At 45.2% G+C, this 14,199-nt stretch overlaps 1 protein-coding gene across 1 annotated transcript in view; it reads right to left on the reverse strand.

Annotated features, from left to right (window-relative positions):
* GDAP1L1 (ganglioside induced differentiation associated protein 1 like 1) overlaps positions 1-14,199 on the reverse strand; it is a 56,165-nt gene that overhangs the window by 10,272 nt on the left and 31,694 nt on the right. Inside the window, exons 4-5 of the mRNA XM_056844102.1 lie at positions 5,796-5,893; positions 2,727-2,841 (exon numbers count right to left, since the gene is read on the reverse strand). Of these exons, the coding sequence (XP_056700080.1) occupies positions 2,727-2,841; positions 5,796-5,893 (213 nt within the window). The remainder of the gene's footprint in view (positions 1-2,726; positions 2,842-5,795; positions 5,894-14,199) is intronic.

Consider the following 14,199-nt stretch of genomic DNA (forward strand, 5'->3'; position numbering starts at 1 on the left):
CAGTTTAGTCAATTTAGCTTCTTGGGTCAGTTCAGGTTTGATTTGATCTATAACCCACTAATTTGTTTTTTGACAGTCCATGGCATCCATAACACTCTCCTCCAACACTACATTTCAAAGGAGTCCTGTCAGCTTCCTGTCAGCTTTTTTTATTGTCCAGCTTTCACACTCATACATAGTAATAGGGAATACGATGGCATGAATTAACCTAATCTTGGTGGCCAGTGACACATCCTTTTTGAAGTGGGTGGAACATGAAAAAACAGGCACTTTCCCATCCACATGAGATACAAACATGCTTCAACTATAAGATAGCCAACTCTGGCTTGGGAAATTCCTGGAGATTTGGGAACAATATCTAGGGAGGACGTTGTTTGGGGAAAGAAGGAGTCTAAGTGGAGATGTGATGCCCTAGAATCTTCCCTTTGAAGCCGCCATTTCCTCCAGGGGAACTGTTTTCTGTAGTCTGGACATCAGTCGTAATTCCTGGAGAACTCCAGGCCCCACCTATTTAACTATGATCTTTCCAAAAAGATTGCACCAAACCAGGTTTGGGAAAGACTGCAACAAAGCAGGGGAAAATATAGAAAGTGGACACTTGGGGACGACATTGTGTCGAAGCTACAAAAAAAACCCTGCTCCGGTTTGGAAGCCAAACTAGAACATCCATACAGAAGCAGCTGCAGACAGATGGGTTCACCATTCTCTTGTGTTCTGATGGTCCCCTCCCTCTCCAATTTACTAAGCACAACCAAGCAGATAAACCACATGATTATCTGGGCAGAGTGAGCTAGGATCAGGACCAACTGAACAGTGGGACTGTGGAAGGGTTTTTTGGAGGCCTGGTGCCATCCAACATGAACTGAGAATGAGTACTGGAATGTCTCAGAATCTTTGGCGTCCCTTTTTGGTATGTTGTAGTTTGTGTGTAAACCAGGCCAGGCGACTACAGCTAAGCTGGCTTCTCACAGAAACAGTAAAGTGCAGCTGAGAATGCACCCAGAGGATATACATTCAGAATAGCTTGAACATTACAATTGGTCAAAGCTAGCTTAAAGTGCAGTTACATTTAGATTTGGCTGATGGTGCAGAATGGGAAGGCTGTGCTAGAAGATTGCTTTAGATATTAAACTCTTGCACTGCCAACCAGACCTGGAAGCAACGGCAAATTTGCCTGACTGCATGGATTTATAACTCACAGATTTATAACCTCTGAAGCTGCTCTTGGGTCATTCTAATCACCAGCTAGGCCTGGCGGCTGTAGAACTTTGCTCCCTGTATGGGTGGGTAAGACAACAATGTTTACCTGTTGCCACTGCAGTAGAAAACCTGCAATAGTGCGATAACTGAACTGATGGAGGCAGCACTTTGGATGAAGGGCTACAAGGAGGTCTTTCTCCAATCACTCAGTGTTAATGGACAGTGTTCATGGATTGTATCTGATTTTCCCCAAAGACCAGAGTGATATTTTGCCTGAATTTTTGGCACTAAGGATGCTTTGTTTGAGAATATGACGTTTTATAAGGGGAAAAAAGGAGGAGGATGACATCATGGGATCCACCAACATAGAGGCCTGGAAAGAATGTATTCACTGAACGCTCTAGAAACTCTATTGTGAATGGGTGATGATGGTGAAGGACCATTATGTTATTTGCTGGCACTGAAGCCAGCTCCTTGGTGGTGGAAAGTACCATCAAGTCACAGCTAACTTATGTTGACCCCATAGGGTTTTCCAGGCAAAAGAGGTTCAGAGGTGATTTACCACTGGCTGCCTCTACGAGGGCTGAGAGAGTTCTGGGAGAACTGTGACTAGCCCAAGGTCACCCAGCAGGCTTCATGTGGAGGAGTACCCAGAAGTATTACCAGGTGGGGCAAGGCTTATGGTAGAGTATCTCTTTGGCATGCTGAAGGTCCCAGGTTCAATCACCTGCATTTCCAGTTAAAAGGCTCTGGTGGTAGGTGATGTGAAAAGCCTCTGCCGAAGACCCTGGAGAACCACTGCCAGCCTGAGCAGGCATTTCTGACTTTGATGGACCAGTGGTCTGAATCAAGGCAGCTTTGTGCATGCTACTTGCAATTCAAATGATATTTTAAATGCAGCTACTCATTCTCCCTCTACAGGTCTTCTTATGTCCCCCGCCCTACAGTGCTGTAGCTTGAACTGTCCAGTGAACAACAGCTCACTTTGTGTGCACACCTGACAAGTTTGGTCCATTACATTAGTAATTCACCTTGGGCCCAAAAGCAACTCTGCTAAGGATCACTGAAAACCATTACTGCTGGATATCCAGGTATAGAAGAATAAACAGTCATCCATTCAATGTACGCAGATGCCCGATTTTGCCCTGCGAGGAGGGGACGGCAGGGAGAAGGCGAGCAAAAGAACCAGTGGAGAAACAGGATGCCACGTGAATCTTGTCTTGATGGCTGGGAACGCTTCAAAGGGCAAACATTGCCTGTGAGTGAGGACCCAGAACCCAGTTTGCCAATGGAGAGCCTAAATGGAAGAATGGTGGCTGGAAGTTGCCCATCTCTGAAGACTGTGGACCTCCCTCGGTACAAAGCCGTCACCTCCACTATCAGTTTTAGCAGACCAACAGTGCAATCCTAAGCAGAGTTACACCTTCCTAAGCCAATTGACTTCAATGGAATTAGAAGGGTTTAGCACTCTTTAAGATTACAATCCTAGACTATCATTGTCATAGAAGATTAAACACCATACATACCTTGGTATTCGATTTTCCTCTTCTCCAGCTCAGCCTCAATCTGATCTAGCACCATTCCCAGCTCACCCAAGATTTTCTTCAAGTAGTTCACATTGTCGTGTTCCAGGATTTTGGCCTGAATGAAAATAATGAAATCTTCATACCAAGCTAATCAAGCAAGCAGAGACTATATTCCTGCAAATAATCTCCTTACAAATCAATTTGCACACTAGAAGTCTTTTATTATTATTTTTTAAAAGATGGAACTAAAACCTCATCAGGATCGGCACATTATTTTAGTTATCCTCCAATTCAAAGAGGTGTTCAGGAGGCTCTAGGTAAAATATTAAAAGCTGTATCAAAATAAGTCCAAACTGGGAAAAAAATATTTTGCTGTGGTGGAGACACAAGGAGCATTGATCTCACAGTTAGGTAGGTTTACCAACAGACCTAGAGAAGAATGTCCTGTCCCTTTAGCAGAGGCTTAATTTGAGTAAACGGGCAGCTGAAGATTTTCAAAATATGGAGTTAGACAACATCACCTGTTAAATAAGATCTCATCAGCAAGTTGCTTTTATAAGGGAATAGGATTGTTGTCTACTGCAATGTTTGTTCTATGCACCACTTTCCTTTTATTGCATTGTCTTTTACCTCTGTAACACATTTTCTGCATTATAGTCTGATTATGTCATGCCTTAGTTCCGTTTTCCAATTCTGTAATCCTAGTCCTACTACACTGTTCATTTGCGGCTTTGCTTGCATTTTGTAAAAAAAAAAATTTGTATTATGCCTACAGTTTCAGCGAGAAAGGCAAGCTATAAATGAAGCACATAAAATACAATTCAGCCTCTGTTAAAGCACCTGGGCATTTTTTAAATCCAGGCAGTTGGCAACCCTAGGTAGGGTGAGTAGCTGCAGAGGAGGACAAAACTCTGTGCCTGAATCAACTTCTCAGAGGAAGGAATTCTGGGCACTTAAATGGCACAGTTTGGCCATTTGCCAACCCACAAACCAAAAATGTATCTGGAGAACTGGCATATATAGCATCAGGGCATGGTAGCAAGGCCTTTTGGGGGAACTGGATTCTTGGCTCCAGTCATTTATCAAAGGCTGCAATCCTAAAGACACTTTCCTGGGAGTAAACTCTATTGAATAAAAAGGGACTTATTTTGAAGTAGAAAACTAGATGATGATCAAGGATCTATGTTTTACCACTGTGTGTGTGTAAATTCATTCTAGCATGGGGTTATTAGCTGGAATAGAAATTGAAAGAGTAAATGCGTTTTGTCTTGGAATGTGATGCCTGGACTAACCCCGCTTGGAGTGCAACAACCAGAGACAGCACTGCAGGATCATTCATTCCATGTCCATTCTATAAATATACATGAATCACACATAAGTGATAATAGGATAACCATTGATGGGGTTGCCAACCCCCAGGTGGGGCCTGGAGATCTCCCAGAATTACAGTTGATCTCCAGACTGCAGAGGTCAGTTCCCCTGGAGAAATGGCAGATTCATAGGGTGGGCTATATGGCATTATAAACCCTTGAGGTCCCTCCCCTCCCTAAACCCTGCCTGCACTAGGCTCTCCGCCCAAATCTCCAGGAATTTCCCAACTCGGAGTTGGCAACGCTAATGGTTCCTTACCCTGTAGAACAGGGAATTTTGGCAGGTGTCGCTTTTATAATAATTTAAAGGTTAAAAAGCAAATTCTAGACCTGTCAAAATCCCATCTTCTGCACAAGGAATTGGATTAAATGGGAATTGGATTACACAGGAGTTAAACAGGAGTTCTAGGTAATACAACAAACAGGAATCTTGAGCACCTTTAAGGAACAGCATTGAACATTAGCATAAACTGGTATGGACAATAGCCCACTCCACCAGATACAGGAAAAGTGGGGTCCAGACCATGGCAGTTTATGATAGAATAAAGATCTGCTACTCTTAATAGTGTCACAAGATTCTTTGTTGGTTTTTGCTGCAACAGATTAATGTGGCTGGAATTAGGTGACAAACAGAGCAATCCTAAACTGATCCTACTCAGATCCTGTCTCCTACAGAAGAAGAAGTAGAGTTGGTTTTTATATGCTTATTTTCTCTACCTTTTAAGGAGAATCAAACTGGTTTACAATCTCTTTCCATTCCTCTCCCCACAACAGACATCTTGTGAGGTAGGTGAGAGGCTGAGAGAGTTCAGAGAACTGTTGACTAGCCCAAGGTCACACAGCTGGCTTCATGTGTAGGAGTGGGGAAACCAACCTGGTTCACCAGTTTAGAGTCCGCCGCCCATGTGGAAGAGTGGGAATCAAATCCAGTTCTCCAGATTAGAGTCTACTGCTCCTTACCACTACACCACGCTGGCTCAGGTCTACTAAGTGGGGCTAAGTCCATGGAAAATGTTGTTAGAATAGCACCGTAAGTTAAAAAGAACAGAAAGCCTACAATAAAGGTGCTCAGAGGAATATTATTTGGATTTGGGGAGTTTAGAGAAGGAGGCAGGGAGGGCTCCGCTCCAGGGTAGCGTTGGGCAGCAGTCGAAATAGCAGGCAGCAGCACTGGGTGTAGTTATGAAGGCAATGGACAGGGCCAGCAGGGGGTAACTGCTGGATATGATTTGTGCTTTGCAACCCCTTGGTCTCAGCTCAAACTCAACTGGCTTCAGCTGAATGTCTAACACTTGCCAACCTCCAGGTGGAAATAGGGATGCCAGCCTCCAGAATTGCAGCTCATCTCCAAACTACAGAAATCAGTTCCCCTGCAGAAAATGGAAGCTTTGGATGGTAGACTCTATGGCATTGTACCCCACTGAGGTCCCTGTGCTCCCCAGGCTCCACCCCCAAATCTCCAGGAGTTTCCCAACCTGGAGTTGGCAACCTGATTCCCCCCATCCCCTGCTGATGGCCAGGGGGACCTGGCAATCCTAGGTGGAAGAGATCTCCCAGAATTTCAACAGACAACAGAGATCAGTTCCCCTGGAGAACATGGCTGTGTTGGAGAGTGGACTCTATGACACTGTACTCCAAAGTGCTTCCCCTCCCCTTCCCTGCCATAATAATATCCCTGTTGCTGCTTCAAATGCCTCACCATGAGTTTCTTCTGTTTGGAAAGATATGGCTCCGTTAACTGTGGCTCCTCTTCATGGTCTAACTTCAGGAGGTCCGTGCTGGCATTAGCTAAATGTCCTGCAAAAGGTGGAAAGAGAATAGATTGTTGCAGGGTTTTCTGACATGTTATTTCTCTCTGTCAGTAGACTTTTGGCTGACACACTGTCTAAAAACACTTCACCTTTCTAGGAAACTGTCATACTTACTTGGATTAAGCACATTGAGAAAGAAACCTCCATGCAAGAAACCTTTTCAGAGTAGCCCCATAAATCACTACATTGGCTGGGCCTTCAAGAAAAGAGGTTTTATCACTCATGCTCGGCATGCAGGAGGGCCACACGTTCGATGCCTGGTGTCTCTCGGTCCAGGACTCAGGCAGCAGGGCTGGAAAATACTTCCTTCTATGACCCTGGAGAGCTGCTGTGTGCTCAACTTGATTGCACTGCAACATGTATGAAAACCATTGGGGTGGGGGGTAGGGTTGCCAAATTCCAGGTATTAGCTGGAGATCTTCTATTACAACTGATCTCCAACCCACAGAGATCATTTCCTGTGGAGAATATGGCCGCTTCGGCCATTGGACGCTATGGCATTGAAGTCCCTCCCCAAACCCCGCCCTCCTCAGACTCCACCCCAAAAACCTCCCGCTGGTGGTGAAGAGGGACCTGAAAACCCTAGGTGGGGGTCCTGGGGATGTGACTTATGTTGCCCAGAGAGGATTGCATGAGCACAGGTGTCAAAGCCTCCAACCCTTGAAGGAGCAATTAAAAACTTTCCCAAGGAGGCATTATAAGTCTTTATGAGCCACAGGCTTTTCAAGGGACAGATTTCCAGGGACAGAGTGCCACAACAGGGTTTCTTAGATTACCTGCTGATCTAACCTCATGGAGAGATGAGACTCAGGTCACCTCCACAGATCATGGTAAGGTGGCCAGCAGACCTGGAGAAGAATGTTCTGTTGCCTTAATCCAGGCTTGATGTGTAGAAATGGGCAAGTGAAGCTTTTCACCGCATGGAGGTAAATCACATCACCTGGTAAATAACATCCCATTAAGCCTCTATAAAAGGGCCAGGACTGTTTCTTCTGCGGGTGGCTGGCAATCCTATTTGGGGTTCATTAGGCTGAAGGGGCTCACAAAGGGTTGTCACCCCACTCACCTACGCACTGGGTGTTGTCCTTGATATTACCATCTGAAATGCGGAAAAGGGATCTGTGGCTGATCCCATTCCTCTCATCCATCTTTCTCCCTCAGCAGCTGTGATAATTAAGGCTCCAGATTACTGCTGTTAAGAGAAAGTCTCTTGATTCCTCTTTACCCAGTTTCTCCTTGAAAGCCAACAATCCATTTTTTTCAAAAGGGATTTGGAGTCTCTTCCTAACCAATTCTGTATTAACCAAAGAGAAATTTGGGGTGAGGGGCAGGAAGGAAGGTTCTGCAACATTTTAGTATTTTGCTCTGTCCATGCTGAGAGGCAGGCAATGTCATTCCCAGATTTTTGTGTCTTCCTGCTAGAGCACCTCCCTGTGGCCCATAACATAAAATAACTGCAAAGGGGTGCATTGATGTCTCATTAAAGAGAAATGAAAAGAGGGGGGAAAGAGAGTAAGAGGAATCCATGGCTAGATCTAAAAAGAGATCTCCTGCTATTACAACTGATCTCCAGCTGATAGACAACCGTTCACCGGGAGAAAATGGATGCTTTGGCAATTGGACTCTATGGTATTGAAATCCCTCCCTTCCTCAAACCACGCCCTCCTCAGGCTCTGCCCCCAAAATCTCCAGGTATTTCCCAGCCTGGAGCTGGCAACCCTAACCCTACAGGAAAGACCAAATAGTGAGTTGATACATGACAATAGGAGACTTGTCTGCAGGCAAAACAGTGAATAAGTTTAGCCAATAATGACCAGTATTCATCCTTCTCCTGCCCTGAATTTGCACCTCCTAAAAGCGACAATTATCACAGCATCATTAGCTCACCAAAACCAGCAGTGGCCTTATAAATTAGACTCTTGATTGCCCTTTATGTCCCAGCACAACCAATGCGATTAAAATCCCTACCACAACCCCCAACACTCTCTCCGTCTCTTCACGGTGAACTTATTGGATGACTGCGACCAGGAGGGCACAACTATTTTGCAAACAAGCATCTTCAGTGGCTGAGAAGGTCACTGGGCTGATTTGCTTTTTTTAAAAGGGAAAATGATCACATTGTTTGCTGAGGCTGCAGTTTTGAAGCAGGAAAAGGTTAGAGCCGCTGGAATGGCAGAGAGGGCTAAACATCCCAGCTGATGGAAAACCTGCATGGCCTGATCACTTAATCAATCTAGCCTCAGGCTTCTGATCTTACCCCCAAAGATGATGCTGAATCTACAAGATGAGGTTTTTTTTAAAGGGCACATCATCCCTCACACTTGACTAAGTGTATTATATGTTCTGCTGGCTCATAATAAACACAGAAGACAAAAGGAAGTCTTAAATGCAGTATTTTACAACCTCTGTAAACACATGAAACTACTGAATACTGAATCAGGCCATTGGCTTATCAAGGTCAATATTTTTTACTCTGACTGGCAGCGGCTCTCCAGGTCTCACATAATTTTTCACATCATCTACGAGGGTCGCCAGCCACCCGGAGAAGAAAAAGTCCTGTCCCTTCCATAGACACTTAATGGGATGTTATTTACCAGGTGGTGTGTTTGCCTCCATTCAGGGGTTGCCAGGTCCCCCCTGGCCACCAGCAAGAGATGGGGAATGGGGTTGCCAGGTCCAGGTTGGGAAACTCCTGGAGATTTGAGGGTGAAGCATGGAGAGGACAGGGACCTCAGTGAGATACAATGCCATACAGTCCATCCTCCAAAGCATCCATTTTCTCCAGGAGAACTGATCTCTGTAGTCGGGAGATGAGCTGTAATCCCAAGAGGCTGGCATCCCCACCTCCATGCCATGAAAAGTTTCACTTGCCCATTTCCATACATTAAGCCTTGATTAAACTGACAGAATATTCTTCTCCAGGTCTGATGGCAACCCTATTTACCTGATCCAGGGATTGACCCTGGGACCTTCTGTATACCAAGCAGATGCTCTACTACTGAACCACAGCCCCTCTCCATTAAAACACAATATTGAGATGTAAAGGTCCATGTTTTTGCGCAAGCTTATAGTATTAAGGTGGCTTGTACTATGTCTGTTTAAGAATGATTATGGTGAAGCAGAGACCTAGAATAGATAGTGAGATGAGGAAGGGCCCAGTAGACCGGCCGGCTTCTGTTTCATACCAAAAGGCATCCCCAACTGTCCTCTGTTAAGTAATGTTGAGAAAACTCTATACTGGTATTGAGTGAATACAGCTAAGTGGTAACTCAAACCCAGGGCAGATTTCATCCTACCATCTACCTCTAATGCCCTGTTCCCTGACACATTTTGAAAATAAAATCAATAAAACAATATTAAGATCTTTCAAATAACTCAGGTTCTCTTCACCCCCTGTAATGACTTTCCTTGGCAATTACAGTCTTCCCTGACCAGGCCAAAGTGGACATTTTATAGACCTTTCAAGACCTCTTATTCAAATAGTAGTTCTCCATCCCCTCTGGGCCTTTGCCACTTGTGGTATTCCTTGCTCCCAAACAAACAGTTGTATGTGTGTATTAAGTGCCACCAAGTTGCTTCCAACTCATGGCAGCCCGATGAATCAGCATCCTCCAAAACGCCCTATCTTTAACAGCCTTGCCCAGGTCTTGCAAACTGAGGGTCGTGGCTTCCTTCATAGAGTCAATCCATCTCATGGATCCATCCTGTTTTCCTGCTGCCCTCAACCTTTTCTGGCATGATTGTCTTGTCCAGTGAGTCTTGTCTTCTCATAATGTGACCAAAGTACAATAGCCTCCGTTCAATCATTTTAGCTTTTAGGGACAGTTCAGGCTTGATTTGATCTAGAGCCCACTTAAAACAAATAGTTAGGGGTTCTCATACCCATCCTAACTTCCCAACACCAAAATGCAATAAGAAAGCAGAGCTGCCTGAAAATTGCATTTGTGCACATTAATGGCATTGTGCTCTTCGCTTCTCTCCCACTATTGACATTTAGGGTCAAACTAAATGTGATCCATGTATATTTATACGGACCTCTGCTCATTTGCGACTAAAGCAGATGATGTCCACCCAGTCTACCTCTCTGCTTAACCTTGCCAGGCTCTGATGGTTCCAGTGTTCTTCTTTCAGTTCAGCTCACTTCCGATCAGGGTTGCCAGGTTTCTGGAACTGGTGGGCAATTGCCCGCCAAGGCCGCCAATCCAGCAGCCTGCTTGGAGAGGTGGCTGCACACATGGAGAATAACAGCTTAACGAGTGGTAAAGGGCCCCTTCGCGATGAAGCGCTTCCGGGACTAAACTTGGAAGTGACATAAGCACGTTGCACGCAAAACCTACCCCCCCCCCCAAAAAAAACCTCCCGCTGGTGAAGAGGGAGGACCTGGCAACCCTACTTCCGTTCCTGGAGCTAAGCTGGAAGGAAAATCCTTAATTGACAGAACATAGAAAGGGGCAAGTGCATGGTTTAGTTCACCTTGTCCATGTGCTCCAACTTTGTTTAAACCCCCCCCCCCGATTTCCCCACCCACTATTTGTTTTACACACAAACAAGTAGCCATGCACATATATTTAGATTCCCCCCCCCCCTTGTCAAGTCTAGTTCGCCTTTCCAACTGTAAGGCTAGGGTTGCCAATCTCTAGGAACTAGCTGGCGATCTCTTGCTATTACAACTGATCTCTAGCTGATAGAGATGATGATGATGAAGAATTGGTTTTTATACGCCGACTTTCTCTGCCACTTAAGGAAGAATCAAACCAGCTTACAATCACCTTCCCTTCCCCTCCCCATGGCAGACACCCTGGGAAGTAGTTGAGGCTGAGAGAGCTCCAAGAGAGCTGTGACTAGCCCAAGGTCACCCAGTTGGCTTTGTGTGTAGGAGTGGGGAAACCAAATCAGTTCACCAGATTAGCATCTGCCGCTCATGTGGAGGAGCGGGGAATCAAACCCGGTTCTCTAGATTAGAGTCCACTGCTCTTAACCACTACACCACGCTGTCTCAGTTCCCCTGGAAAAAATGGCCACTTTGGCAATTGGACTCTATGGCATTGAAGTCCTTCCCCTCCCCAAACCTGCCCTCCTCAGGATCCACCCCAAAAATTTCCAGGTATTTCCCAAACCTGAGCTGGCAACCCTATGTAAGATCCTTGGGACGAGGACCTGCAGCTGGGCTTATGCTACAGCCATGTGGGGCAGAACATAGGCCTCCATCCAGCGACAGACCACGGGAGTCTCTTTCTGATGGACCACCTCATGCTGGCTGCTGGCTGGGATTCTAGCAAAGAACAATGATCTTAGTCCAATCCCAGAACGTTCTTTTGAAACATATTTTAGCGTAAATGCATGCTCAGCACAATACAGATTAGTTATCTCCTAACTATTAAAAGGTCCTAAGTATTCACTCTTGCTCTGTAAATTAAAAATACATTGGTAGGCCATAGGGATTTTTTTTTTAAGAAGTAAGGAAGTAGACTGTGCAAAACTGAGACCAGCCCTTTGCTGCTCCAAAGCACCATTTGAAATGGTCCGTTTCTCTCTTACTCTGTGGCTTCTTCTGTTGCAGAGTCTTGACACAAAGTGCATGTTAGAACCTATCTCCCATTCATCTCACCCCTGAAGGTTTCAAATTAAATTTTATTATTCATTTCCTGCTTCAGATCTCTAGTGGAGCTCCTCTCAAGAGCAGTGCTTTAAAAACCTTTCCTGAATGCTTCCGATGGCATATCGGGCTGCCACTTCGTCTACAGCAAATCGATAGTCTAAATTGAGCTCTGTTGACCATCCCGCCTCCTTCCTATTTTCCATGCATACCAAGCAGACATTGCAGAACTCATGTGCTATTAACTGCAAATTCTAGCTAGTAAAAATACATACCAGCAAGCCAAGCAAATGAAAAGTCAGGCAGTACTCCAATGGATACTATATTTTTCCGTGTATAAGACGATGTTTTCTTCCTAAAAATTTTTAGTAAAAAATTGTTGGTTGTCTTATACACGGAATACATGGGAAAATACATTCAGGGAAGAGAGTGGGCCCATCAGAAGCAACCGGGCTCTTCCTCACCCGCTCTCTTCCCTGCCCGTATTTTTCTGTGTATAAGAGGCCCCCATGTTTAAGACGACCCCTGGTTTCTCAATTTTGGGTTCAAAAAATAGGGGTCGTCTTATACATGGGGGCGTCTTATACACGGAAAAATATGGTAGCTTGCAAAAGCATCATAAGCAGAGGCACCCCTTTCTAAGTCCATTGAAGTCAATGCATTCTCTGCTTAGGATGGCCCCATTAATAGGGTTGCCAGCTCTGGATTGGAAAATACTTGGAGATTTGGGGGTGGGGTGGAGTCTGAGGGAGGGGTAACTCTCTCCATAGTTCTCATGAGTAGCCTCTGGAGATAACTGGAACAGTGTCGTGAGCCAGCCTGAGAATTACTCTTCAGAAGAAGAAGAGGCGACAGAACAAGCCCTCACTCCCTCTGAAGAGATAACACCGGAACAGCAAGATGGGGCCTCTGAGCCAGAGGATCAGCCGGCTGAAACAAGAGAACAGGGAAGAGAAAGCCTTTCACCTTCAGGGTCTCCTCCACCAGTGGAGAGAAGAAGAGAAAAAGGCAGAATGGCATTGCAGCAAAGGAGAAAGTCAGCCCGGCTTTTGTACAAAAGACGTAAGTTGGCGCAGGAGGAATCAGAGTCTGAAGCAGACAGTTGAGCTGAAACACCTGGAGAGTCACGAAGGCAATATAAGCAAGACTGACCGTTAAGTGCCTCGAGGGAGCAATGTTATTGCATGCCGCCTGTCTCTTATCTTGAAAAGCTTCATTTAGGAGTCCGGTTTGCCGTGGTGTTGAACTTGGAAGAAAGCCATGCCTGCAGCCAAGACCTTACGGGTAAGGAACTTGTATCTGTCTGTGATCTTGTTCCTGTATTGTGTTAAAGAGCTGCCGGCCCCTCCCGGCAAGAGTAAAATACGTGTCAGGCTCTGCTTCCTTCAGCATTGATAAGTTGCTGTGTGGGAAGCAGAGACTCAGACCTGCCTGTATGCAACAAACAGCTTCCGAAGGTAACTTAAAGTTTATGGTGTGTAAGGCTTGCATCTTTCTTTGGCAACAACACCATTATGGTCACCCAAGGACCATGGGATGTGTGCACGTGCGTAGAAAGCTCTAGTCTTTATCCCCCACCATCTCTGTCATGAATGGCCTACTGAACACACATAGTCTCTGTAGGCATAGTTAGGAACCCTCCCCAGGCTGCTCGCCACTAGGAATCACAGCCTGTGATTTGGACACCAGGAACCCATCACCGTACAGCACATTCACACAGCCCATTTGTAGATTCACACAACTCCTTTGCCATGAGGACTTTGAATCCAAAAACGCAAACAAACATAAGTTCCAAAAGCAGTTGTGTCAATTGCCTTGCATCTACATTGCCATTACGGGATTCTTTCATACACATGTGTGTGTGTGTCTGTGTGTAAAGTGCCGTCAAGTTGCAGCCGACTTATGGCGACCCCTTTTGGGGTTTTCATGGCAAGAGACTAACAGAGGTGGTTTGCCAGTACCTTCCTCTGCACAGCAACCCTGGACTTCCTTGGTGGTCTCCCGTCCAAATACTAACCAGGGCTGACCCTGCTTAGCTTCTGAGATCTGACAAGATCAGGCTAGCCTGGGCCATCCAGGTCAGGGCATCTCTACACATACAACCACCTATACCAGTGGATTAGAAAATCAGGTTCTTGTGTACCCTTGATCAAGTAGCCAGATGGTGTTTAACTCTGGAGCTGAGAATGACTAAGGAAGATAAATAAGGAACATAGGGAAAGATAAAGGAAAAAAACAAGAATAATGTCCTGGAGACTGAACATAAATTACCTGAATCTTAGTGGAACTGATGGTGCATGTCCCTCTCCTTCCTGTTCTGCCCAGCTGGGTTTGGCAGACAGTGATAATTGTGTAAGCAATGACAGTACTGGCCTGCAGTGCCATCCAGCCATAGGTATCATTAACCCAAGGGTACAAAATGCCTTGCTTTTCCTTCAGTGGTTTCAAAAGCATAATTTAAAATGGTGCCCTATGTTGGCACAGAGTATTTAACTAACCCTCTGCTTCATAAGAAAATGCACATGTTGTTGTAATCACAACAATAAGGGTGGGTTCCTGTAACAATAGATTCCAGATATGAGCACACTCATGCACTCGAAGAAGTGTGCTTTTATTCTTAAAAGGTTTTGCTACAATAAAATTCTATCATAAAGTTACCATAAAACACCTGTTTATTTATGGGAAATACGGTTTTG

This window comes from Euleptes europaea, chromosome 2 (assembly GCF_029931775.1).
Source record: "Euleptes europaea isolate rEulEur1 chromosome 2, rEulEur1.hap1, whole genome shotgun sequence".
Classification (NCBI taxonomy): domain Eukaryota; kingdom Metazoa; phylum Chordata; class Lepidosauria; order Squamata; family Sphaerodactylidae; genus Euleptes; species Euleptes europaea.